The sequence below is a fragment of the Salmo salar genome, chromosome ssa12 (assembly GCF_905237065.1).
Source record: "Salmo salar chromosome ssa12, Ssal_v3.1, whole genome shotgun sequence".
NCBI classification, from domain to species: Eukaryota; Metazoa; Chordata; class Actinopteri; order Salmoniformes; family Salmonidae; genus Salmo; species Salmo salar.
In genome coordinates, this window is record NC_059453.1 from 30,214,351 (window position 1) to 30,240,658 (window position 26,308).

Below are 26,308 nucleotides of genomic sequence, written 5' to 3' on the forward strand. Positions count from 1 at the left end.
AACTAATTGAAGTGGGAGTGAGCAAATCTTAGTGGGAGTGAGCAAATCACCTTCAAGAGAGCTCTCCATTCGATTTATAAATTCGTTAGTCATTTTCTCGAAAACAAAAAATAGGCTAAAACACATTTTTATATGCCTATTACATTATTGACAAAATAAAAAAATCACGAATCTTTTGCTAGGAAAAACAGTCTATCCAACAAATAACCTGTTGAAAAATCCTACAATAATATCGACGAAACTGAAGCAAATATTTGTGTTGAATATTTGACAATTTCATCAGCCACCTGCCCACGTCAACTTTGACTAAATGTGTTGAATGGGTCAGAAAATGTTGGTAAACGCTATATATAGTCATAAGTGCATCCATACATGGGGTGGTCGTGGAAAGCCATTCCTTGAGTGAGAGTGTAATATTTTTGTTACCATCAGCAAGTGCTTCCCAAGCGGCATCAGGCTCGTCTGCTACCGCTTTGCGCTGTTTTAATCTCAAGGGGTGAGTCGCGTTTCTTTCGGTTATTTTTTCATAATTACATTGAGCGGGTCGATATAAATCCGACATTTTTATTTCAGGGGAACCTTGTATTTTCCGGTACATTAACAATGATAATGGTCATATATGGGGTCATACATGTAAGCTAAGTGAAAGTGACAGATGTACATGTCTGGAGTTGTTTTGGGGATTGATAATTTGTCTCCAGTGAGGGATAAAGGGTTGTGTTGGAATTTATCTGTAGGCTGTTATACTTTCACTGTGCACTAATTGCATGCCTTTGAATGAAGAGGTCGCTGAACCTATTTTCTTGGGTGCGTAATTTTGGTTCATAGTAGATGATGTAGGCTACCTAACTAATGATTGTTCATACCTAAGACACATCCTGGAAATCTGGATAGTGTACTGTATACGGAGGGTACATAAAAAGTTGAGTATTGAATCTATTTAGGTGCAGTTGAATAATTAATTTATTGATTGATCAGGATGCTTATGTTAGGCCAATTTATTTTCCAATTAGTATTGTCATACATTCAGCCAAAGGTGCAGACTACTAATTTTCTTCTGTAGCTTTTGACTATATTTCTCCAGTGCATTAGCCTTCAGACTTCTTTCAGCTATTCATAGATGAGCTGTGCTCCCTGTAAGGTGAAACATTTGAGGGGCTGACCCCTGCTGATATGGTGGTATGTGGAGGCAACATTCATGGCCCCTCTTAAACCATAAAGTTATGCCTGAACATGTCATTTGTGGGATACATATTATAGAACTAGTATGCAAGGCAGAAAATGTGAAAGATATATTCTCTAGCAAAGTATTTGGAGTTTATTGGAGAAATAATAACCATCGCATATCAGTCCTTTGACAGCCATTTTGTGAGGCCTTCAAAGACAGAGTCTTTAGCCTTCAAAGAAAGCCTGTGTGCCTATAAGTACGCCCACTGCGATTAGGCTATGTTGTCATTAATTATGTGAAAAGTTGATAATTAAAGGGAATATTCATGTCCTGAATTGCCTTCTACATGGATAGGACCAAGGCTTTGCAGATTCTCATCAACAGTTGACAACTATAGTTGACAATAGCAGCGTGAAAGCGCTCAATGGGAAGTCATTATTGTGTCTGATAATGCTAAAACATTGATGTTAATGTTGAAAACCTCATTAACACAGCAAACAATATCCAATGTGCAGTTGCATGTGAAGTAAAGGTAAACAAATCCGTTTCCCTCCTCCCCCTCCTACCTGGTTTTGTGACCAGGTTTCTTTTGAAGTGTTCCAGCCATGGCTACCAAGGTCATGCATTTTAATCAGAAGAAGCATGTGAGCCACGTCAGCCATCACAGCTCTCACACTACTAAGCATGTTGTCAAGGAGCAGTCGTCAAGGTAGGGGATTAGTGTTATTGCTCACATGCAGCACTATAGAAAGCAGTTTTTTTGGCAATACAGTAGCTGGAGCACAGTAGTGTGGATGTACATAGTGCTGGTGTAGAGGGAATTGGAGTGGACAAGAGATGGTCTCCAACATCAAATGTCCACCACCCCATGCTGATGCTTTGCGGCTTGTGACAATGGATTTTTCCTTGTTTTAGGGTCGTAGGGTCATAGCAGGCCACTAGATGTTGCTTTAGCGCTCCTTAGTAGCACTGCATCCTAAACCTTAGACCACCACAACCCGTTGGTGGTTGCGCCATCCGCTGTGCTTCAAACTGCAATTCCAAGGATATAGGAGTCTGTCTTGTGCTGAAGTGGGGGCGGGCAAATAGAACTGTACCCAATGAAGCCTCAAACTGCAAGCAAAAGCCTAAGTGTTGGGACCTATTGACCAGGTCATAGCAGGTCGTGATGTTGATGTTGTTATGCAACCCATGTCTTATGTCATAGAGTAGTGTGCATGCCACTGCTTCACTGTGCCTGAAACATATGCTGAACCCTATTCTAGACCCCAACCCATCAAGAAAAAACTATCCAGTTTCTGGACTCTTTACTAGTTATATTTGATAAGAAATTAAAGGGCAATTCTGTAACTTTTCAACCTCCTATTCATCATATCCAGCACCAAAACAGTGTCCATATATGTGAAAACAGCACGTTTTTATGATCTGTGGTTAAAAAGACAAGAAGAAAGGTACAAATAACAATGGTTCTCTGTGACATCACATGGTAGGATTCAAAGTAAAAAACTGTGATTTTCTAAACCGCCAACGAGTTTCTAGCCCAAGGGAGGGTATTTTCTTGTTCCTCACGTCACCATGAGTATCATAGTGTTGGAAAATCCCTGTTTTTAAAATGTTTAACTTTGATGATATCATCGGATAGACATTTTTTACTTTATATTTTTTTCTACAGAACGTAGAAATGCGCCATTTTCACATATGGTAAAAGTGGTATTGTGCTGGAGATATTGAAAATGAGGTTGAAAAGTGAACTTTTGTCCAATACCAATGATCTCACTATCTAGGTGAAAACCACTAAATTAATTGCTTTATTAGCTTTTATGTCCCTTTTGGTTTTTGATATGAAATATATTCTGCAATTGTTTTTACATTTTAAAACTACAGTACCACCACAACAGTGCTGGCACTAAGTGTTTGTTTATCTTCCTGTCTACCTGTTCTAATGACTCTAACAACTGCTCTCTCTCCACAGGAAATCAAGCTCTAAGTCAGTTAACCAGGTGCAGCACACCCACGCCACAGAGGCTATGGCTGAACCAGCCTATACAGTGCCGGCGTTCAGGCAGAGGTGGGTCCAATAGGACAGTGTCTCCCAGCTACATTGGCACAGTACAGAAACAACCCTTAGCCCTTACCCCTAGACACTTGTGTAGATCTGAAAGGATTAGATAGGTGTAAGCAATTTGGCAAAATCTTCACCCAACTAAGATGGAACTACTACCATACCTATTAAATTCTTTCAGGTTTACATAAAGTGCATAGGGGGAGGAGCTAGGGGTTGTTTCTGGACAGGGCCGATATGTCATGCTGTTTTAGGTGTAAGGGAATATGAACCACAGTCAGAGCTGACTGCAGTCAAAAACTACCAGGAGCTACCATGGTGACTGAAAAACACAGCAAATATACCAAATTGTGTCCTGGTGCATGCGTTGTGTTTCATTATACAGCAGGGATCATCAACTAGATTCAGCTGCGGGCCGATTTTTATACAATGAAGAAAAAAACAATGAAATAAAACAAGCCCCCAATTGTGGAACCCTGTTATACAGGATGAGTTGGTTAGATGTTAATAACGGACCTATCTGACCTAACACTGGACAATATGTTGAAGTGTTCATCTGTTGTTGTTTTTTATTAAACAATGTATATTGTACCGGTATATCAATTCTTATATTTCCTGCTGTGGAATATGTATGTAGGAGCGCCGATGAGATAGAGGAGTACCAGCGAGTGTCTAGTCATGTTGGGAAAGGACTTGCTTCAATTCAGAAGGAGCTCCACAGGATGAGAGTGGTCACAAAGACCCAAGTGGAGAATATTGCGATTAAGAGAGAGGTAATACACTGGATTGTGGAAGGATCATGTTATATACAGTGCTGCTGACAAAGGATCATATATCAGATACCCTGTGGTTTGCAAATACCACAGTTAACAGATATGTAATATTTGATAGCTTTTTGCCTATAGTTTCTATTATCCTATTTCTAACTGTACTAACCTTATCACTGCTGGAGGAAAGGTTCCCCCTCATTTGCTAATGCAACCTATACTGCCTCTCCTCAGGTGCAGGAGATGATGCACAAGAAGATGACGTTGAGTACGGAGACGGACAAGGCCCCTGACTTCATGGTGGCTCTGAGGCCCCACACCGTCTGGGAGAAGACTCCTGTCAAGCTGTTCTGCACCGTAGACGGTCACCCCAGGCCTATTGTCAAATGGTTAGAAGTGCTCGCCTCTTATTGAACCACTGTTGTACTTCATTGTGTATCGGTTTCCATATTGTGTATGCATCTAGTAACTACTATGATTAGCCATGTAGTCTTTGAGATGTGACATGTTTTACCAACAACTTAGCAACTGCTTAATTTATAGACAGACAGTTTAGCGACATTTACCTACGATGGATTAGAATGCACTTTTAATGAGCATTTACCTGCAGTTGTGGTTGTAAACTGGTTATAATTACATTTCAACCAGATTTTCCTCTGGGACAGTACTTGGCTGGCCTTCATTATGGTGTCTATTGGAGCTTTTTAGTGAGGTTTCCTCACTTTATGGGTCTCATTAGCACCATGTTAATGATCACATTAGCACCAATTACACTGTCCAACAGCCAGCACCTTCGTCTTGTCTAATGCTATAAATGTCTCTGCACATTTCACTGTTTATTGGAGGGACTTCACAGATATTTAGGCTATATTTTGTTTATGTTTCCTGTCAATGGCCTCCCGAGTGGCACAGTGGTCTAAGGCACTGCATCGCACTGCTAGCTGTGCCACTAGAGATTCTGTGTTCGAGTCCAGGCTCTGTTGCAGCCCTGGCCGCGACCGGGATACCCATGGGCCGGCGCACAATTTGCCCAGCGCCGTCCGGGTTAGGGGAGGGTTTGGCCACCAGGGATGTCCTTGTCCCATCGTGCACGGTCACCAGGTGTACGGTGTTTCCTCCGACACATTGGTGCGGCTGGCTTCCGAATTAAGTGGGCATTGTGTCAAGAAGCAGTGAGGCTTAGTTGGGTTGTGTTTTGGAGGACGCACGGCTCTCAACCTTCGCCTCTCCCGAGTCCTTCGGGAGTTGCTGCGATGAGACAAGACTGTAATTACCAATTGGATACCACGAAATCGGGGAGAAAAATAAATAAAAATGTTTCCTGTCAGCACGGTCTCATTAGAAATGTTCAAAATAGTGATGTTTAACCATTGAAGTAAAGTCAAATATGCGAACATATTAGTTATGTCAATATTATGCCATATTAGTTATATGTCACATAGCAGACATATTACAAACACGTCAGTACAGAGAATTCCATCAATACTGAGGTGTAAAAGAACCCACTTACTGACTTGATGCCTTGTATTTTCAGGTATAAGGGAGGAAAACCTGTTGACCCACTGAGTGCCCCAGGAAAGTACAAGATTGAGAGCAAGTATGGAGTACACAGTCTGATTATTAGCAGGTAGTGTACCTCACTCTAATTCACTGTCTCTTTTCATGTTAATTGGTTTAATTTGACCAAGGTCAAGTTCGGGTTCATTTCAACTTGATTAAGGACATTAACCGAAATTCAATTCACATACTGTAGTATTTGAAATCATTATTACACACATTAAATTGTGTTTAATTTCTTGAACTTACTGACGTCAAATGAAATTGTCACTTGCCTTGTTCTACTCTATGAAAAGGTGTTGTTTTTCCACTTGTTGTCAGGCAGTACCCATTGTCCCCCTTTGGTTGTTCCCTGTTGCCAGTGGAAGTGAATGGCAACCCAGTGAACCTGAAGGGTGGAGGGGGTTGTTGCATTTCCTATTTCGTCTAAAGACAGCCTGCATGTCGCTGGCCCGCCCGGCCCTCTTCTTCAAGACGCCTCAGCTGTTCACACCGAAGTGCTGACCTCCGTGTCATTCGATCCGTTCATTCCTCCTCCCCCCTCTCTCTCGCTCTCTGCACTGAAGCTCTCCTACGTCGTCATTACGTTACTGGGTCAAAAAGGAAACCGCAGTTTAAGTTAGCCCTTCCCCCCTCCTCCGCCCCAACATGCTCTGTTTCATACCCCTTTCTTTTCCTCTCTTAATCAGTTAGTTGTCTTTGATAATATTTGAAGAGAAAGAGAGTAACAGTGGGAATAAAATGGCCGGAGATCCAGATCACCCCAGCTGGGAAAATGGAAAATGGATCGTCTTTAAAATAGTACTTCCAGAGGGGAAGGTCACATTTCTCCTCTTCTATTCTCACCCTCGGTTTCTCCTTGGGAATGTCTGTCCTCACGATGTGCCGCCTTCTTAACGCCTTCTGCTGCTTCAGAACGTCGCCTTCTGTTCGACGGCGCTCTCAAGCCATGAGATCACTTTCCAAAACGCAATGTCTCCTCCTTCTCAAACATTTGACTGGGATTAAAAGTCGTCCTTTAAAAGGCATGAAGGTGAAGGAGAGGATGTTATGAACTAAATACATTTCTTGGATGTTACATAGTCATGAAGTCATTTAACACAATGCCAATAACACCCTATGACATTAACAGTTTTTAACCAATCAGCATTCAGGATTAGACCCACCTGTTGTATAAACAGTGATAATGAACAACACAATACACATGTACCATTTATTTGAGCCAATGAAATCATAATATACTAATATCTCATTTCCTTCACTTTAGGTGTATGGTGAGTGATACTGCTGAGTACAGCGCCGTGGCAACGAACTCCCATGGCTCAACTACCAGCAAGGCCTCTGTCATTGTCAAGAGTGAGTCTCTCTCTCTCTCTCTCTCTCTCTCTCTCTCTCTCTCTTTTTGAAGTATTTGCACTGAAGGATTTGAACTGCTATTAAAAGTTCAATCAAGTGTCACTCTCCAACACAACAAACACCCATAACATATGAATCTGAATGAAGTTTTTCATTTTTTAATATAATGTTCCTTCTTCCATTTCTAAAAATAATTTGTATTCCTCTTAGGACCAGCAGGAGGAGCCTATGGGTCCTGCCAGCTTTTTGGTCAAGGTGAGAGGAAAGTGTGGTTTGAGGAGGAGGGTGGGTTGAGAACCAGCTCAGTGCTGCTGGAGTGGGGCCCAGACATGGCAGGCTTTGCTTGAGATCAGAGGCCACAAATAACAGTGTCTATCTAAGTGGCCTGATAAGCACTGGAAACTATTGTGAGCGTGACTTTGTGTTGTTCTGGCCCTGAGACAGTCAGCGAATGAAAACAAGGGGTGACTTACATTCAACACACACTGAAGGACCTTACAATGTCACAATACAACAAACATTTACTAACACATCAACCATGATAATATTGGATTGTGCTAATATGGTTTGTTTACATATCACACAGACATTTCTTCATCCACAGATACACAATATCTGTATGTATTACATACTGATATAGGTATATGTTGTTTAAGTGTTTGGTTAACACAGATCATAGTAAGTACTATAGGGCATTATTGGTATACTTGAGATTTAGTAGTATATTAGCATGTGTTGTCCTTGTCTTCTCCTCAGTGCCCCACCTGACTGTGATCCACCACAGTAAGCTGGAGATCACCATGCTGGATAGGTTTGGAGTGTCGTTCGGAACAGAGGGAGGTTCCATTAGTCTGGTGTGTACCATGGTGGTGGTCCCTGACCTGCCCAACGTACCACCACTGGCCCAGTGGTACAGAGACGGTGAGCGAGTGAACATTACTCAATGATACATCATCACAATACAGCACAACACAGGAGAGCCATACAGTACATTGTGTACATTTACATTTACATTTAAGTCATTTAGCAGACGCTCTTATCCAGAGCGACTTACAAATTGGTGCATTCACCTTATAATATCCAGTGGAACAACCACTTTACAATAGTGCATCTAAATCTTTAAGGGGGGGGTTAGAAGGATTACTTTATCCTATCCCAGGTATACCTTGAAGAGGTGGGGTTTCAGGTGTCTCCGGAAGGTGGTGATTGACTCCGCTGTCCTGGCGTCGTGAGGGAGCTTGTTCCACCATTGGGGTGCCAGAGCAGCGAACAGTTTTGACTGGGCTGAGCGGGAACTGTGCTTCCTCAGAGGTAGGGAGGCGAGCAGGCCAGAGGTGGATGAACGGAGTGCCCTTGTTTGGGTGTAGGGCCTGATCAGAGCCTGAAGGTACGGAGGTGCCGTTCCCCTCACAGCTCCGTAGGCAAGCACCATGGTCTTGTAGCGGATGCGAGCTTCGACTGGAAGCCAGTGGAGAGAGCGGAGGAGCGGAAGAGCGGAGGAGCACATCTTAAAAAGCACATCTTAATTCACAGCACATGTCCGTACAGCACAGCCCAGCATATTACAGTATGACATAGAATGAAGGAACAGTTTTTGAAAACATTCTACAGATGCTATCCATGTTCTTACGGTCACCTCTCAACAACCACGAAGTACTAGATAAAGTGTTGTTATTCCGTCTCTCTTGTTGATCAGATAAACTGCTGAAGGCAGGGAAGTTGGCTGAGATTAAGGTTGGTGGGGGCGCTGCCACTTTGACTTTGCCCCACCTGGCCAAGGATGATGAGGGTCTGTACACCCTCCGCATGTGGACGAAGGACGGCACCACCGAGCATAGCGCCTACCTCTTTGTGAAAGGTAAAGTCATATGGTCTTATAATAATTAAGTGATAATATTATAATTTGACAATAAAGCAGCATACACTCTTACAAAAAAATATGCTATCTAGAGCCTTAAAGGGTTCTTCGGCTGTCTCCATAGGAGAACCCTTTGAAGAGTCCTTTTTGGTTGCAGGTAGAACCACTTTGGGTCCAGGTAGAACCCTTTTGGGTTCCATGTAGAGCCCTTTGTACAGAAGGTTCTACATGAAACCCAAAACGAAAACGGTTCTACCTGGAACAAAAAAACGGTTCTCGTATGGGGAAGAACCCTTTTGGAACACTTTTTTCTAACAGTGTTGAAACAACATATTTATATTTGAGAAATATTATTTAATGTTATACATTAGAAAGGAAAGGATGTTTACTAGAATGATATACATTAGAAACAATACCAGATTTGAGGTTTATTGTTAAGAAACATTTAGTGATAAATGACAGTTCCCACGGGCCCTTTAAACTTCAGGCCTGACTCAACACAAGATATGCTCTAGGCATTTTACATACTGTATTCAGTTTGTAATCCCATACATATTTGCATGTGTTAACCCAAGTGACTTATACAGTATTGCTACTTTGTCTCCTTATTCTCTACATTCCCACCTCCTTATTCTCTTCCTTATTCCCCAGATGCTGCTCCCTCTGTAGCCGGAGCACCCGGTGCACCAATCAGCGTCAAGGCATTTGACATCAACTCGGACTACGTCCTGGTTGCCTGGAAACCCCCCAACACCACCAACGAGGCTGCCATCACCGGATACTTTGTGGACAAGTCAGTTTTAGTCATTTAGGACCTTACGTTAGACTCTCCCATCCAGAATCTCCAACAATAGTCAATAAAAGCAGATTTGATTGTAGTTGTTAGAAGATGTAGAAGACATAAAGGAAGGCCATTGAGAGTGTAAGACAGTGGAATGATTGTGAGAAACTTCACGGTCACATGATGTTTCAGATCTAATCTGGTAGAGCAATTGATTTTGTGAAGCTACCGGATCTTACAGAGCCAAACAGACTTGTGACGAAGGCATGCGAATTAGATTAGTAAATAAATGACTGATGGAATTACAAACATCTGCAGTATCATTGTTGATGTCCATTCAGACCAGCACTTTCACATATCAATGCATTCAATGGTTCATGATGTAATTCCTTCTCCTCCTGTACAGACGTGAGTCTGGTAGTGCTACCTGGTCCCAGTGTAACGACGCCCCAGTGCAGATCTGTAAGTACCCCGTGCACGGCCTGAACGTGGGTCACGCCTACCACTTCCGGGTCAGGGCTGTTAACAGTGCCGGGATCAGCAGACCATCCCGCGAGTCTGACAAGGTGACTGCCCTGGACCCAGCTGAGCGAGAGAGACTGCAAGGTACATAACCACACACACACTCATGATGTCGACTTGAGTGCATACTCAAAGGACATTTTTTAATTTATATTTTTGGGTGAAATATCAGCCAGCAGATTGTGTCGTACATGACTTTTCTGTTTTTCCCTCTTTTGTAACAGTGATTAAACTGGATGGGAAACATGAAGTAGTGATTAAAGATGATGACCTGGAAGGTAGAGTATGCCAACAATAGTAACGGTCCAAAAGACTGTGTTGCGTCTATTCTATTCCTGTCATCTATTAAACAAAAACACTGGATAACAAATTAACCTTCCACAAAGCATTAAAATCAACATATCCACAACATTTCCAGAACTGACCAATATCCATAAAAGCAAATACCTGTTGAATATATTGTATCGGCAAAAGCCCTTACAATATACAATACTATACACATGAATATATGTACACATAAATGCTTGTGTTCTCAGTACCTTAAAGGAGAAGTTGAAGGATTTCTGCCCTTATTGTTTCATCATTATTAATCAATAAACCCTCGCGCTTCCTGCTCACCTCCTGCTTTTAGATTGGACTTTGGTATTGCCATAGTAACAACTCTAATGATAGTAGTCATATTAATATCAAAACTTCATAATAAGAATGAATAAAAACTTTTCTAAGAAACTTCATTGACAACACTGGACTAACAGTAAGACGAACACCATAATAAATAAGAAACTAACAAGCCAGCTCTTTAAACTTAGATTTAACATGGGTAGATTACATTTACAGTTGAAGTCGGAAGTTTACATACACCTTAGCCAAATACATTTAAACTCAGTTTTTCACAATTCCTGACATTTAATCCTAGTAAAAATTCCCTGTCAATTAGTTAGGATAACCACTTTATTTTAAGAATGTGAAATGTCAGAATAATAGTAGAGAGAATTATTTATTTCAGCTTTTATTTCTTTCATCACATTGCGAGTGGGTCAGAAGTTTACTTACACTCAATTAGTATTTGGTAGCATTGCCTTTAAATTGTTTAACTTGGGTCAAACGTTTCAGTTAGCCTTCCACAAGCTTCCCACAATAAGTTGGGTGAATTTTAGCCCATTCCTCCTGACAGAGATGGTGTAACTGAGTCAGGTTTGTAGGCCTCCTTGCTCGCACACACTTTTTCAGTTCTGCCCACACATTTTCTATAGGATTGAGGTCAGGGCTTTGTGATGGCCACGCCAATACCTTGACTTTGTTGTCCTTAAGCCATTTTGCGACAACTTCAGAAGAATGCTTGGGGTCATTGTCCATTTGGAAGACCCATTTGCGACCAAGCTTTAACTTCCTGACTGATGTCTTGAAATGTTGCTTCAATATATCCACATAATTTTCCTCCCTCATGATGCCATCTATTTTGTGAAGTGCACCAGTCTCTCCTGCAGCAAAGCACCCCCACAACATGATGTTGCCACCCCCGTGCTTAACGGTTGGGATGGTGTTCTTTGGCTTGCAAGCCTCCCCCTTTTTCCTCCTAACATAACGATGGTCATTATGGCCAAACAGTTCTGTTTTTGTTTCATCAGACCAGAGGACATTTCTCCAAAAAGTACGATCTTTGTCCCCATGTGCAGTTGCAAACTGTAGTCTAGCTTTTTTATTGCGGTTTTGGAACAGTGGCTTCTTCCTTGCTGAGCAGCCTTTCAGGTTATGTAGATATAGATACTTTTGTACCTGTTTCCTCCAGCATCTTCACAAGGTCCTTTGCTGTTGTTCTGGGATTGATTTGCACTTTCCGCACCAAAGTACGTTCATCTCTAAGACAGAACGCGTCTCCTTCCTGAGCGGTATGACGGCTGCATGGTCCCATGGTGTTTATACTTGCGTACTATTGTTTGTACAGATGAACGTGGTACCTTCAGGCATTTGGAAATTGCTCCCAAAGATTAACCAGACTTGTGGAGGTCTACAATGTTTTTTTGAGGTCTTGGCTGATTTCTTTTGATTTTCCCATGATGTCAAGCAAAGAGGCAGTGAGTTGGAAGGTAGGCCTTGAAATAAATCCACAGGTACACTTCCAATTGACTCAAATGATGACAATTCGCCTATCAGAAGCTTCTAAAGCCATGACATAATTTTCTGGAATTTTCCAAGCTGTTTAAAGGCACAGTCAACTTAGTGTATGTAAACTTCTGACCCACTGGAATTGTGATTAAGTGAAATAATCTTTCTGTAAACAATTGTCGGAAAAATGACTTGTGTCATGCACAAAGTAGATGTCCTAACCGACTTGCCAAAACTATAGTTTGTTAACAGGAAATTTGTGGAGTGGTTGAAAAATGAGTTTTAATGACTCCAACCTAAGTGTATGTAAACTTCCAACTTCAACTGTATTTTCCTTATAAATTATATCCTTAATTTTTCATATCCAAATGTCATCCTTTGCGTTGTATAACTTTTAACCCATTATCTAACTCTTGACGCTAATATTGTAACTAAAGCGATCTTAACTAACCCCTAATGTAATTCCATAATAATAAATAATAAATGTACCCCAAATGTACTTTAATGTTGATGTAATTATTTTTGATCAAATAATAAGTGTTATGAAGTATTGTTCAATGCCATTCAATCCCAATATAGGTTACGTTACATTGCCGGGGGAGCCTACAGATATGCATGCCTCAGAGATATTCAAATCATATATCGTGCTGAGCTGGAAACCCCCCAGCCCTCGTGGACGTGCACCACTGTGGTACATCATTGAGAAGGTGTGTGGCTGCTCCTTTCCCCTTCCCATCTATGTAGATCTCTCAGTACAGGAACTGTAATAGATTAGACAGTCCATTTATCTTTTCACAACTTTCAGTCTGTCTAAAGTGCAGTAATATTTTAGCAAAATGGCAGAAATAACAGCTGGCAGGTATGTAGCTAAATGCATTTTACTAATGAGATTAGTGATTCAATGTCGTTGTAGAAGGCTTTACCTTTCATTTGCCCTCCCGTCCCAAATATCCACTAGTCCGTGTCAGGCACTGGGGCTTGGCAGAGGATCAACACAGCAGTGAAACTGCAGTCCCCTCGCTACCCCGTTTTTGATTTGGAAGCCGGGAAAAAGTACCAGTTCCGTGTGTATTCTGAGAACTTGTACGGCGCCAGCGAGGCCTCTAAGCCTACAGATCCCATCGAAAAGGTGGATGAGCATGGTAAGAGTGGGGTTTAGCACACACATACACATACACACACACACAAACGCAGGCAGGCAGGCACACACACACACACACACACACACACACACACACACACACACACACACACACACAGAGACGTGTACACACACACAGACAGGTACACACATACACACACAAAATGTATGATACATGCATTTACAAACAGCGACAGTCAAGGAGTCTTTCCAATTCTACTTTGATAAATGAGACTCTGTTTAACATATGTTTCAGGTAGTGAGCGGCCTGTTGGTATGTACAATATAAAGCCCAACATTTATCTCTTATTTTAAATGCACTGAGATTTATGTCATGTGACTATCACATTCCTGTAATGTCACAATCACAAATCGGTCTTTCACCCCTGTTAGTATTTTGGAGAAACTAACTACCAATGATGGGCATGATTAAGTCACATCAAATCCTACAGTATCCTCACCCTAACATCACAATCCCAAAATACGTTTCGTCCCCACAATATTCATGATTGATAATAGTACACTCTTGTCTGACACAAACTCCCTAAATGAAAGATGCATGACATCATGTATCATCACAACTGAAAAGAATGCCTCTGTCATCCCTTGCTGAAGGTATGTTTTGTGGAATATAGTCTACTGGTTTACAGAATGGTTATTGTGTTCATTGTTCTTTATATTTCTGTATCTCCTCATAACGTTGTACCAAGATATCGCGTCACATCGGGTACGTTTGGCGTTTTGCATTATGAGAAATGCTAAATGTATCCCATCTTGAATGAAGGTGTTTATAAATGATGACGATCATTTATTTGAAGATTAATTTGAAGATGTGTGTATTTCTAACTCCTAAGCTCGTATACTCTGTTACTGTGTAGTAATGATACATCAATTCAGTATCTCCAGTCCCCAACATGCATGTGTTTTGCTTGTGTAGGTGTTCCCTCCGCTCCTGGTCAGGTGGTTGCCACCAGGAACACCAAGTCCTCCGTGTTTGTGCAGTGGGACCCCCCCAAACACCCCAACCACCTCATGGGGTACTACATAGACGCCTCTTTGGTGGGATCAAAGACCTGGGCCCCATGCAACCATAAGCCCTACAAGAACACCAGGTAGCCATTTAAACATATACGTTTGTCTACTAGTTATCTATTCAAGCTACTGCAGTGATTTAATATTAGATATGTTATTAAAGGACAGTGAATGTAGTGTGACAGCCCTCTGGCTTGAGAATAATCCAGAAACAAAATCTTTGCAAACGAGACACTGATTTGGAAAAATCCTGTCACCTACAGTGCCTTTGGAAAGTATTCAGACCCCTTGACTTTTTCCACATTTTGTTACATTACAGCCTTATTCTAAAATGTATTAAATAAAAACAAATCCTCAGCAATCTACACACAATACCCCATAATGACAAAGCAAAAACTGTTTTTTAGAAATTTTTGCAAATGCATAAAAATAAAAAACACATCTTATTTACATAAGTACTCAGACCTTTTGCTATGAGACTGGAAATTGAGCTCAGGTGCATCCTGTTTCCATTGATCATCCTTGAGATTTTTCTACAACTTGATTGTCGTTCACCTGTGGTAAATTCAATTGGGGCAACTGTCTATAAAAGGTCCCACAGTTGAGAGTGCATGTCACCGCAAAAACCAAGCCATGAGGTTGAAGGAATTGTCCGTAGAGCTCCGAGACAGGATTGTGTCGAGGCACAGATCTGGGGAACGGTACCAAAAAAATATATGCAGCATTGAAGGTCCCCAAGAATACAGTGGCCTCCATCATTCTTAAATGGAAGAAGTTTGGAACCACCAAGACTCTTCCTAAAGCTGGCCGCCCGGCCAAACTGAGCAATCGGTGGAGAAGGGCCTTGGTCAGGGAGGTGACCAAGAACCAGATGGTTACTCTGACAGACCTCTAGAGTTCCTCTGTGGATATGGGAGAATGTTCCAGAAGGACAACCATCTCTGCAGCACTCCACCAATCAGGCCTTTATGGTAGAGTGGCCAAACAGAAGCCACTCCTCAGTAAAAGGCACATGACAGCCCGCTTGGAGTTTGCCAAAAGGCACCTAAATACTCTCAGACCATTCTCTGGTTGGATGAAACCAAGATTGAACACTTTAGCCTGAATGCCAAGCGTCACGTCTGGAGGAAACCTGGCACCAACCCTATGGTGAAGCATGGTGGTGGCAGCATCATGCTGTGGGAATGTTTTTCAGCGGCAGGGACTGGGAGACTAGTCAGGATCGAGGGAAAGATGAACGGAGCAAAGTACAGAGAGATCCTAGATGAAAACCTGCTCCAGAGTGCTCAGGACCTCAGACTGGGGCGAAGGTTCACCTTCCAACAGGACAACGACCCTAAGCACACAGCCAAGACAATGCAGGAGTGGCTTCGGGACAAGTCTCTGAATGTCCTTGAGTGTCCCAGCCAGAGCCCCAACCTGAACCCAATCAAACATTTCTGGAGAGACCTGAAAATAACTGTGCAGCGACTCTCCCCATCCAACCTGACAGCTTTGAGGGATCTGCAGAGAACAATGTGATAAACTCCCCAAGTACAGGTGTGCGAAGCTTGTAGCGTCATACCCAAGAAGACTCAAGACTGTAATCACTGCCAAAGGTGCTTCAACAAGGTACTGAGTAAAGGGTCTGAATACTTATGCAAATGGATATTTCAGTTTTGTACTTTTTATACATTTGCAAAAATTCTAAAAACCTGTTTAAAACCTGTAAAAGGTCAAGGGGTCGGCATACTTTCCGAAGGCACTGGATATATTGTCCAGGTCTTAGAGTCAGCAATACCACCTTCAATTCAAGACGTATAGATGATCATGTTTAATTTCACTGTTTTAGGTTTGTGGTCCATGGACTGACCCCGGGGGAGACCTATGTGTTCCGTGTCCAGGCTGTCAACGTCTATGGCCTCAGTGATGAGTCCCAGGAGTCCACTCCTATTGCTGTGGAGCCCGCCCTCAGTAAGTATCAATAGAATATTGCCATATAAGAAATGCAGGATTGCAATCAATTAATACAATTTTATTTATAAAACCCTTTTTACACCAACAGTGTAAAGTGCTTTACAGTAACCTTAAGTAGACCCCCAAAGAGCAAGCAGTATTGCCTTACTATCAATACTTAACTTTGACTATTTTCCTCTGTCCAATGCTAAATATGAATGATTTTATTGTTTAATCTAGAGAGGGGAGTGGAGTATGGTATGTATTAAGTTGTTCTGTTATCTAGGGGTGTTTTAATGCACAGTTTTGCTCCTGAACAGGTTCACCACCAGACTTATTCACTGTCCCTTCCCCCAACTTTTGCTGTATCTGTGCTCTGACCTCTTGTCAGAGTATCACAGTATTATCGTGTGTTTCCTTTCAAATCACCCACCATATTGTACATACAGTTTAACCACTATATCACTGTATAACAAACTCATGCAACTGTATGACAAATCCCATATAAACAAATGTCAGTTTGAAATGAAAAACTGGTCAATTTTACATGATGGAAAGGTATTCTGAGTTTACCTGTGTGACTCTGTGCCACAGCGACGCCCAGTGCACCTCATGGCATCACCATGCTGAGCTGTGACGGAGCCTCTATGATCATTGCCTGGAACAGTCCCAAGCACCGCGGTGGCTCCAAGATCAACGCCTACTACGTCGACAAGCGTGATGCAGACAGCCTGGCCTGGAAGGAGGTCAACTCTGCCCCTACCAATACCAGGACTTACACGGTACGTCACGTGGTGTCAGAAGTGGCATCTGGTTAGGATAAATAGGTTTGGTTCTTCATACATAATGGTTTAATAACTGCAGTGTTGATAGTGTGAACAGTATGTACTCTTCCCTCTGCATCTAAATAATAGATTAGATCTATAATACAACTTTGCCATTCAAAATCAATAGCAAATACGTAGCTACTTGTAGCAGCACTGTTGAAAATATTGGATATATTTGTGTCCCTGTCTCATTATTGTCCCCTTCTCTTCAGGTTGATGGTCTGACGGAGGGAACCTTCTATGAGTTTAAGGTCCAGGCTGGGAACCTGGCAGGTGTTGGCGTGCCCTCTGCTCCCAGCACACCTCTGAAGTGTGAGGCCTGGACTTCTGCAGTACCTGGTAAAGTAACCATCTTAACATGAGTATTTTTTATCATTAGTATTGCGGTACTGTATAATGTCCCTGTTACTTATTTAATTTTAAATTAAGTTATTTAATTTGAATAATGTTCCAGCTATGGGCAGTGAGATTGTGCAAGGTTACTGTTTGACCTTTGACCTTTAGGTCCAGCCTATGACTTGGCCTTCAGAGAGGTCAGAGGTGACTCCCTCGTCATCCTGTGGAAGGCCCCTGTCTACACTGGCGCCAGTGCCGTCACTGGATACATCGTGGAGATGGCCAAGAAGGGCCATCACTACCACCCCCTGAATGAAGAGGCTATTGGCCACTGTTACCTGCAGGTAAACAAGCAGCTACAGCATGTAGACCTGCAGACATGATGATTCACATCATCTCTGCAGAGTTTGAATATTGAATCTTGTAATATGTGTGCGTCAAACTCAAAAATGTAGTTTGAATCATGTATTGATATAGAAAGGTTCATTAAACTTCATGTTGTGCTCATGTAACTCAAGTTAGGATTCGGTCCACAATGAACAATGAAATGTTTCATGGATGTAATGATTTGTTGGCGCTGTATAGGTGACTGGTCTGGAGGCAGGAGCAGAGTATACGTTCAAAGTGAAGGCTGTCAACGCTGAGGGAGTAGGAAAGGCCTCCCAGACATCTGAGCCAGTGTTTGCCAAGGCTCTGCCAGGTAATATCAGTTAAAGGACAGCTATATGACAACTGTATTTACTGTTTGACAACTTCAGTCTGATATAGCCTGTTGGATTTGTGTGAGTGATTTGTGTTTGAAAGGTTTTGGTGTAGGAACATATGACACACACACACCTCCATTGGTTTTGAGCAGGGTTTTCATTCGCTTTTGGTTTGAACAGTTTTGCTGATGCATAATATGTAACATTTCCTCTCCACCACTCAGTAATAAAGGTTATTATTTTGTCTGTTTTCATGTGTTAAGGCACCCAGGAGATCCAGTGTGGAGTGGATGAGGACACTGGTGATATTTTCCTGTCATTCGAGGCCTGTGAGATTTCTGAGACCTCCAACTTTGCTTGGTCTAAGAACTACAAAGAAATCAGTGACTGTACAAGAGTCTCCATAGAAACGAAGGGCAAACAGTAAGTGGGTTTTTTATGTCTTTAACGACCACACTAAAGATTTTTGTCAACATAATCTGTTTCAACATTCATTTCTTTTCCAGCTCTAAGCTGACTTTCGTCAACCCAGACGTAAGTGATTTGGGTGCCTTCTCTGTGCATGTGACTGACACCGATGGAGTTTCTGCTAGCCACACCGTGACAGAGGATGGTAGGTTTGGCTACGCCCCTAGACTCAGATTTAAAAATATAGATATGTTTCTTGTCAAAGTTTATACCGATATTCTTCATTCTTGAATTTATCTTGCAGCCCTGAACACCATGCTGGAACTCAGCTACAACATCAGACATCCAAGTGAGTATTATGCTTCAATATGCATCTTTGTCAGGGGTGAAGTGTCACATAGGAATCTTCTCACAATACCACAACAAATATCCCTTGAGAATTGATCATTTCTTTGTTGGTTTCTTCGTCCAGTTGTCCCACTGAAGCACCAACTGAACTATGAGGTTCTAGAGAAGGGCCATGTGCGTTTCTGGCTGCAGTGCCTCAAGATGTCACCCGCCGTCAACTATAGGTTCATTGTCAACGACAAGGAGGTCACCAGCAGTGATGTAGGTGCCAAACCGACAACCTTAAACATTGCTTTTTAATCAAGGAAAAGAAAGGTGTACTGTATAGTACAGTTAACAAAGCAACAGAATATATTTTTTTTAAATGCATGTAAACATGATGCCTTTTTCTGTACTCTGAATTTCACTGATGATTTGAATTCAATAATATTTTATTCATCCCACAAGGGGCAATTGTGCAGTGTGAATATAAATAACAAATAACATGAGACATAATCATATGAAACATATAAACAGTGAAACGTAAAGGTAATAGTTATTAAGAAACATGCCTGACATAATGATGATATGTGTTTTGTGTGTTCCACAGAGCCACAAGATCAGCCATGACGTGAACACCGGGGTGATCCAGATGACTGTGGATCACTTCTCCAAGGCCAGCGAGGCCACCTACACCGTCCAGATCCACGACGGCAGAGCCAAGAACCAGAGCTCTCTGGTCCTGGTGGGAGATGGTGAGAGGGGATTTAATATACAGTACGTCAGACCTGGGTTCAAATACTATTTGAAATTATTTGAAATACTTTATCTGGGCTTGATTCAGTTTCCTGGCGCAATAGGACCAATAGAATAGTCAATAAAAACACAAACTCAGCCCATCTGGCAATCCAGGTAGACTAAAGCAAACACTAAAATGATTTGATAGATTTCAAATAGTGTTTGAACCAAAGTCTGATATACACATATGATAATAGTAAGCATTTTCTTCTTTACTATAAGGCTATGGTGCTAGAGTGTAAGAGGTTGGGTATTAGGTTAAGTACTGACATTGTTGTGTTCTGTTCTCAGTGTTCAAGGCTGCCTTGAAGGAGGCTGAGTTCCAGAGGTCAGAGCACATCAGGAAACAAGGTATTCTATCCTAGTACACAGATGATTGATGGCACATATTTAATCGATAGTATGAAAGTTTGTGTAATTTTTCAACAGAAAGTGAAGACTTTGTTGTCTTGATATCAAACATTAGTAATCAGCTGGTCTGTTAGTTTGATTTTCAACATTTCAGATTGCGCTGTAGATTACATTTGTACTGGTCCCATGTGGTTCAGTTGGTAGAGCATGGTGCTTGCAACGCCAGGGTTGTTGGTTCAATTCCCACGGGGGACCAGTATGAAAAATGTATGCACTCAATACTGTAAGTCGCTCTGGATAAGAGCGACTTACAGTTACGCTAAATTACGTAAATGTAGAAATGTACTGTATATTGTGATAATAGTTGAAAAAATGTAAATATTTTTTATCATGTTTAGGTCCCCACTTTGCTGAGTACCTTTCCTACCATGTGGATGACGATTGTACTGTTCTGCTCGTCTGCAAGGTAACAAACACGTTTTCTAGGACTAGGTTACAGATATCTATTTACTTCAGGTTGAAACTGTGTACACATTTGTAATCATTGGGACTTTGCTGTTTACCCATTAAATTGTTGGGAGCATATATAGTTTGTGGGACTTCATTTTTCTACAGTTTACTCTCTGTTAGTCAGCACCTCTACAGACATGTTTGGGTGGGCTTCAGCTCATGCATTTTACTAGGCTTTGCAGTGATTTAAAAGTGGCAGGACAGATTGTATTCTGTATGTGCTCGTGTCTCAGGTTGCCAATGTGAAGAAAGAGACTGTGTTCCACTGGTTCAAGGATGAGGAGGAGATTGTTCCGGAGACCCCTCCTAATGTGATGTCTGGATCCGTTGCTCTCCCCATCTCCTTGGTAACTACTGCTGTGAACCTTGAAAGCAATGACTGCACAAGGAATACATCTGCTCAAGAGAACTCTTTATTTTTAATTTTTTTTGCTGACATTTTCTTATATTAATATCGACCCTATTTTTCAATTTCCCACAGTATCGTTTTTTGTTCCAAGATCACGATAATATCTAAAATATTGCAAGATTTTTCTGAATTGATAATATAATCTCAGTAAATAGTACCTTTTTTCTTCAGTTCTCCAGAAAAGACCAGGGCCATTACAAAGCTAAACTCAGTGATGACAGAGGGAAAGACACTTCTGTCTTTGACATTTCTGGCCAAGGTACACTCCTGCTCCAGGATCTCCATGATCTATAATCTGATTATTGATACAATATCATTTCCTTTATCAGGAGGTATTGAAAATGAATTCCTCTTTCTACAAATATTCTGTTTTTGATTTGCAGTGTTTGACGATATTATCAACGCCATTGCCCACATTGCTGGTATGTACTTTGTATCAAAACACCTGCTAGGAAAAATATTGATGTTCTCCTTTGCATTGTTGTGGTTGTGAAGGTACTTAGTATTGTTGTGAAGGTACTTAGTATTGTTGTGAAGGCACTTAGTGTTGATGTACTTGTGAAGATAGTTAGTGTTGGTGTGGTTGTGAAGGTACTTAGTGTTGGTGTGGTTGTGAAGGTACTTAGTGTTGGTGTGCTTGTGAAGGTACTTAGTGTTGGTGTGGTTGTGAAGGTACTTAGTGTTGGTGTGCTTGTGAAGGTACTTAGTGTTGGTGTGGTTGTGAAAGTACTTAGTGTTGGTGTGGTTGTGAAGTCTCTGCCTCTCCTTTTCCTCTCAGGGTCTTCTGCCTCTGAGCTGGTGCTTCAGTGTACCCCAGAAGGCATCAGGCTCCAGTGCTACATGAAGTACTACACAGAGGAGATCAGGACTGCCTGGTTGCACAAGTACGCACATCTCATCATCTACATCACACTCAGCAAGGCCGGTTACACAGTATGCAGCCATTTTGGAGATGAGATTTGAAGGCATACTTTAACATATGTCAATCAATGGATGTTTCTAGATACTATTTTTATTTATTTCAGTTTAGACTGTAGGGTAGATTTGTCTGTTGGTCTTACCTCAACTTAAAGTATCCATCCTTTAAATATAACTGTGGAAAGACATTTAGACAAATAAACCTGACCATATCTGTTTAGGGATAGCAAGATCTCGTCGTCTGAGAAGATGAGGATCGCCGGCACAGCTGAGATGGCCTGGATGCAGATCAGGGAGCCATCAGAGAAGGAGAAGGGACACTACTCTATCCAGATTATGGATGCCACCAAGTCCCACACTCGCACATTCGACCTCTCCGGACAAGGTTAGCATTGTGAGAGAAAAAATCCCAGCGGGCAAAACAATGTCACAATGTTGAAATGATGTCATTACAATCAGAAGTTTTGACCACTAGGATTGTTTTAAATTGCACTTAGCTTGTCTTTGTAGATTATTTCTTATCATGTCAATTTGTCTTTTTGTAGCATATACTGATGCCTATGAGGAGTACCTGAGACTCAAGTAAGATACTTATTGCTGTGCTTTTCTTCTTATGGTTTTTCGTTGTTTTTTTTGCAAAATGCAACACATTTAACAATCAAAGTATTAAAAGTTCAACCGGGTTTATAAGCCAAGAATTTGTCCTCATCGTATACACACTGCCAAATGTTTTGGTAATACACCAAGTCCTTGATTTATAACAATATCATTATTTTGTTATCTTTCAGGGCAGCAGCCTTCGCTGAGAAGAGTGAGTAGACTATATTTACACAATTCATATTATCCTAGTGATTACGTGACAACAAGTAGTAATTGACTGTTCTAATCCTCAGACCGTGGTAGAGTGGTTGGTGGTCTGCCAGATGTGGTCACCATTATGGAGCAGAAGGTGGGATATACTATGCACTCTGAACAAACTTTATATCATGATGTCATATGCTTGTATAAGATTGTGACTGTATTGAAAATACATGGTCTCTCATTGAGAATTGCGTGCATATTTAAGAGATCTTTCTCTCTGACCTCTGTCTCTCTGACGTCTGACCTCTCACTCCTGGACCTCTCCTCTCCTCTCCACCGTCCTCTGTCCCCCTTCAGACCCTGAGCCTGACCTGCACAGTCTGGGGTGACCCTAGTCCAGAGGTCACCTGGTTCAAGAATGAAAATGAGGTAGTCTCCACTGAGCACGCCAAGATAACGCTTGAGGCCAATAAGTTCGCCAGCCTCACCATCACCGCCGTCACGTCCGAGGATTCCGGCAAGTACAGCATCAACGTACGGAACAAATATGGCGGGGAGTTCGTGGAGATCACCGTGAGCGTCTACAAGCAAGGCGAGAGCCCCCCCGAGCCCAAAATGGGAGGGAGAGGAGCAACACCTGCACCCCTGGCCTCCAAGACCCCTGCCAAAACCCCTACCCCTGCCCAAACCCCCACCCCGTCTCTTAAGTCCCCCACCCCGTCTCTTAAGTCCCCCACCCCATCCCTAAGGTCCCCCGCGAAATCCCCAACCCCGACCCCTAAGTCCCCAACCCCCCCTAGGCGTGTTAAGTCACCCAGCCCTGCCAGATCTCTCAAGTCACCAACCCCCCCTAGAAAGTAACCAGGGGTGTTGATGCCTGAGAAGGCTTGAGGCGTTTCCTGCTACTGTTTTATAGCATGAGTTGAGTGAAACCAGAAGCTGTTACATGAGGTGTCCATTTTAGATGTCATATGTCTTGGTCACTGAGCTTTAACAGGCAAGAAATGTTGAAAAAATAAATGAACAGTGTAGATGTTAATCATAAGTGTTAATCATAGAAAAAGCTGCACCTTCCACTATACTGTACTATATAATGGAATGTCTGAAGACCTGGGATCAGCCTGTCTAAAGTGCCAGGTGGGCGGAATTTTCCGTTGCAACAGGCAAGCTCAATCAACCACAGCTAAAGTATTTGAAGTGAATTCAAATAGTATTTGAGCCCAGGTCTGAATGTCTGTGTCCATTTCTCTGTGGATGGTGAATAGATGTCAGAGTGCAGACGGAAGACACACAACCAGTGCCGTCCGCACAGCAGTCACTATGCCAGAGAAGTTATGTTTGTCTGCACCGTGTTGCATTTCCCCCTTTGCTTTGTGTTAGAAATAAAACCTCATTTATCACCTCTGTTGTCTTTTTCTGTCATTCTTTATTTTTATTTCCCTCACTTGTCTCCTCTCATCTCCTAATTGTCTTTCTTTTAAGGAGGGACCTTTTAGTCATTTACCAATAACTTTAGACGATACGGACTTCTGTATGGCACAATATCCTTTTGGTATTCTCCTCAAAGATGTATTAAGGACATGTTAAATATTATACATTAATACAAATGTACACTCCACAGAAGAGGTCACATTTGGGGTAACAACTCTACCTATAAAGAATACTAATCAAATCAAATTTATTTATATAGCCCTTCTTACATCAGCTGATATCTCAAAGTGCTTTACAGAAACCCTGCCAAAAACCCCAAACAGCAAGTAATGCAGGTGTAGAAGCACAGTGGCTAGGAAAAACTCCCTAGAAAGGCCAAAACTTAGGAAGAAACCTAGAGAGGAACCAGGCTATGAGGGGTGGCCAGTCCTCTTCTGGCTGTGCCGGGTGGAGATTATAACAGAACATGGCCAAGATGTTGAAATGTTCATAAATGACCAGCATGGTCAAATAATAATAATCACAGTAGTTGTCGAGGGTGCAACAAGTCAGCACCTCAAGAGTAAATGTCAGTTGGCTTTTCATAGCCGATCATTGAGAGTATCTCTACCGCTCCTGCTGTCTCTAGAGAGTTGAAAACAGCAGGTCTGGGACAGGTAGCACGTCCGGTGAACAGGTCAGGGTTCCATAGCCGCAGGCAGAACAGTTGAAACTAGAGCAGCAGCACGGCCAGGTGGACTGGGGACAGCAAGGAGTCATCATGCCAGGTAGTCCTGAGGCATGGTCCTAGGGCTCAGGTCCTCCGAGAGAGAGAATGAAAGAAAGAGAAAATTAGAGAGAGCATACTTAAATTCACACAGGACACCGGATAAGACAGGAGAAATACTCCAGATATAACAGACTGACCCCTAGCCCCCTGATACATAAACTACTGCAGTATGAATACTACTAATGTGTTCCCTTTCACCCAAACAAGATACTACTAGCCTGACTTCTTCCAAACCTCTGAATGGAGAGGCAGGGACTGTCATGTGATGTGTTTTGTCAAAACTGTGAATGGGGTGAAGATTGCAGCAGGTTTGATCTATTAGCATAAAAAAACTAAAATCCACAGCCATCGTTGACTGCTCACTTTTTTACTTCAGTCATACAGTGGTGCCAGTCAGGGTTGACTTGCTGGCTGTGATTCTCAATGTTCAACTTATTGGACAATTTAACACATTCAATGGGATTTTAAAAGCGGAAAGAGCTGGCTATTATTGCTGACCATGAAGTAAGTCTAGTTTGTTGACATTATGACATTCAATTGAGTGCAAGGCCTCTTTTCTGTCTTTCTCCCCTGAAATTTGCAGAAAGATTTGAAAAGATCCTTTGTGGTGTACTGTCTGTACTTGAATTTACACACAGGTGGAGTGTATTTTCCACAAATATACTGAATGAAGAATGTCTACAAAAATATGGTAAAATCAAACAGTTATTGGAAGTTTCACCTGTGGTAGTTTGTGAGTCAACTGTTTCGCTTAAATGGGTTTGGCATTAGGTTGTGGCAATATACATAGTGAAGATGAAAATAGTACAAGTCACAATTGAATCAGTTCTGTCATAACACATAATATATTGTATATATTTTTTAAGGTAATATCCCCATTCTACATAAATCAGAGATCCTCTCGGGGAAATCATACAAATGGAATCCAAGCTCTCCTGTCTGTTGTCATTCAAAGAAGACTTGATTCCAGCGGAATACATCCAGCCACACTACAAGGAGTCATACCGGCTTGCCATCTACGCTCTGGTCAGTGGGGGTAGAGATGCCGACCAGGAGTACCTCAAAGCTGAACAACTCAGTAACCTCTCTGAAGAGGAGGTCATCTTCATTTTGGACAATGCAGAGTTGCCAGTCCCAGAGGATGAGGATTATGAAGCAAGGAAACGTGAAAGTGAAGAAAATGTCAGAGCTCCCTCGACTTACTTCCCCACTGAGTCAGATGAGGAGGTTCCTGAACTTGACCTCGGCTGGCCAGAGGTCACCAATGAGAACGTGGAGACAAACATCAGCCTGCTTTTCCACCCTCCCAGACACAACTCACCGACCATCAAAGAGATGATACGTAAACAAATCCAAGATGCAAGACAGGTAACGAGGCACAATAATATAATTTCATATATATAATCATATGATATAATCAATCATTTGCAATGT

The 26,308-nt window shown here is 41.9% G+C and overlaps 1 protein-coding gene across 3 annotated transcripts; it reads left to right on the top strand.

The window, feature by feature from the left end:
* Window positions 1-392: 392 nt before the first annotated feature.
* Window positions 393-24,078, top strand: LOC100194684 (myomesin-2). 3 transcript variants are annotated; one of them, XM_014131031.1, is made up of 37 exons: window positions 393-496; window positions 1,751-1,877; window positions 3,141-3,236; window positions 3,868-4,003; window positions 4,232-4,386; window positions 5,532-5,624; window positions 6,822-6,910; window positions 7,121-7,165; window positions 7,667-7,831; window positions 8,607-8,768; window positions 9,420-9,561; window positions 9,956-10,155; window positions 10,296-10,349; window positions 12,757-12,884; window positions 13,136-13,319; window positions 14,256-14,430; window positions 16,182-16,303; window positions 16,880-17,067; window positions 17,325-17,451; window positions 17,617-17,792; window positions 18,034-18,148; window positions 18,416-18,575; window positions 18,659-18,765; window positions 18,865-18,909; window positions 19,033-19,169; window positions 19,498-19,642; window positions 19,977-20,036; window positions 20,435-20,502; window positions 20,780-20,893; window positions 21,127-21,214; window positions 21,339-21,377; window positions 21,734-21,839; window positions 22,095-22,258; window positions 22,419-22,455; window positions 22,662-22,684; window positions 22,767-22,822; window positions 23,032-24,078. In XM_014131031.1, the coding sequence occupies exons 2-37, from the start codon at window positions 1,774-1,776 to the stop codon at window positions 23,533-23,535; spliced, it is 4,509 nt and encodes a 1,502-aa protein (XP_013986506.1). In that variant the 5' UTR covers window positions 393-496; window positions 1,751-1,773; the 3' UTR covers window positions 23,536-24,078. The 3 variants fall into 3 exon arrangements, with proteins under 3 accessions (XP_013986506.1, XP_013986508.1, XP_045547178.1); XM_014131033.1 differs by lacking the exons at window positions 12,757-12,884; window positions 13,136-13,319; XM_045691222.1 differs by lacking the exons at window positions 393-496; window positions 3,868-4,003.
* Window positions 24,079-26,308: the final 2,230 nt, after the last annotated feature.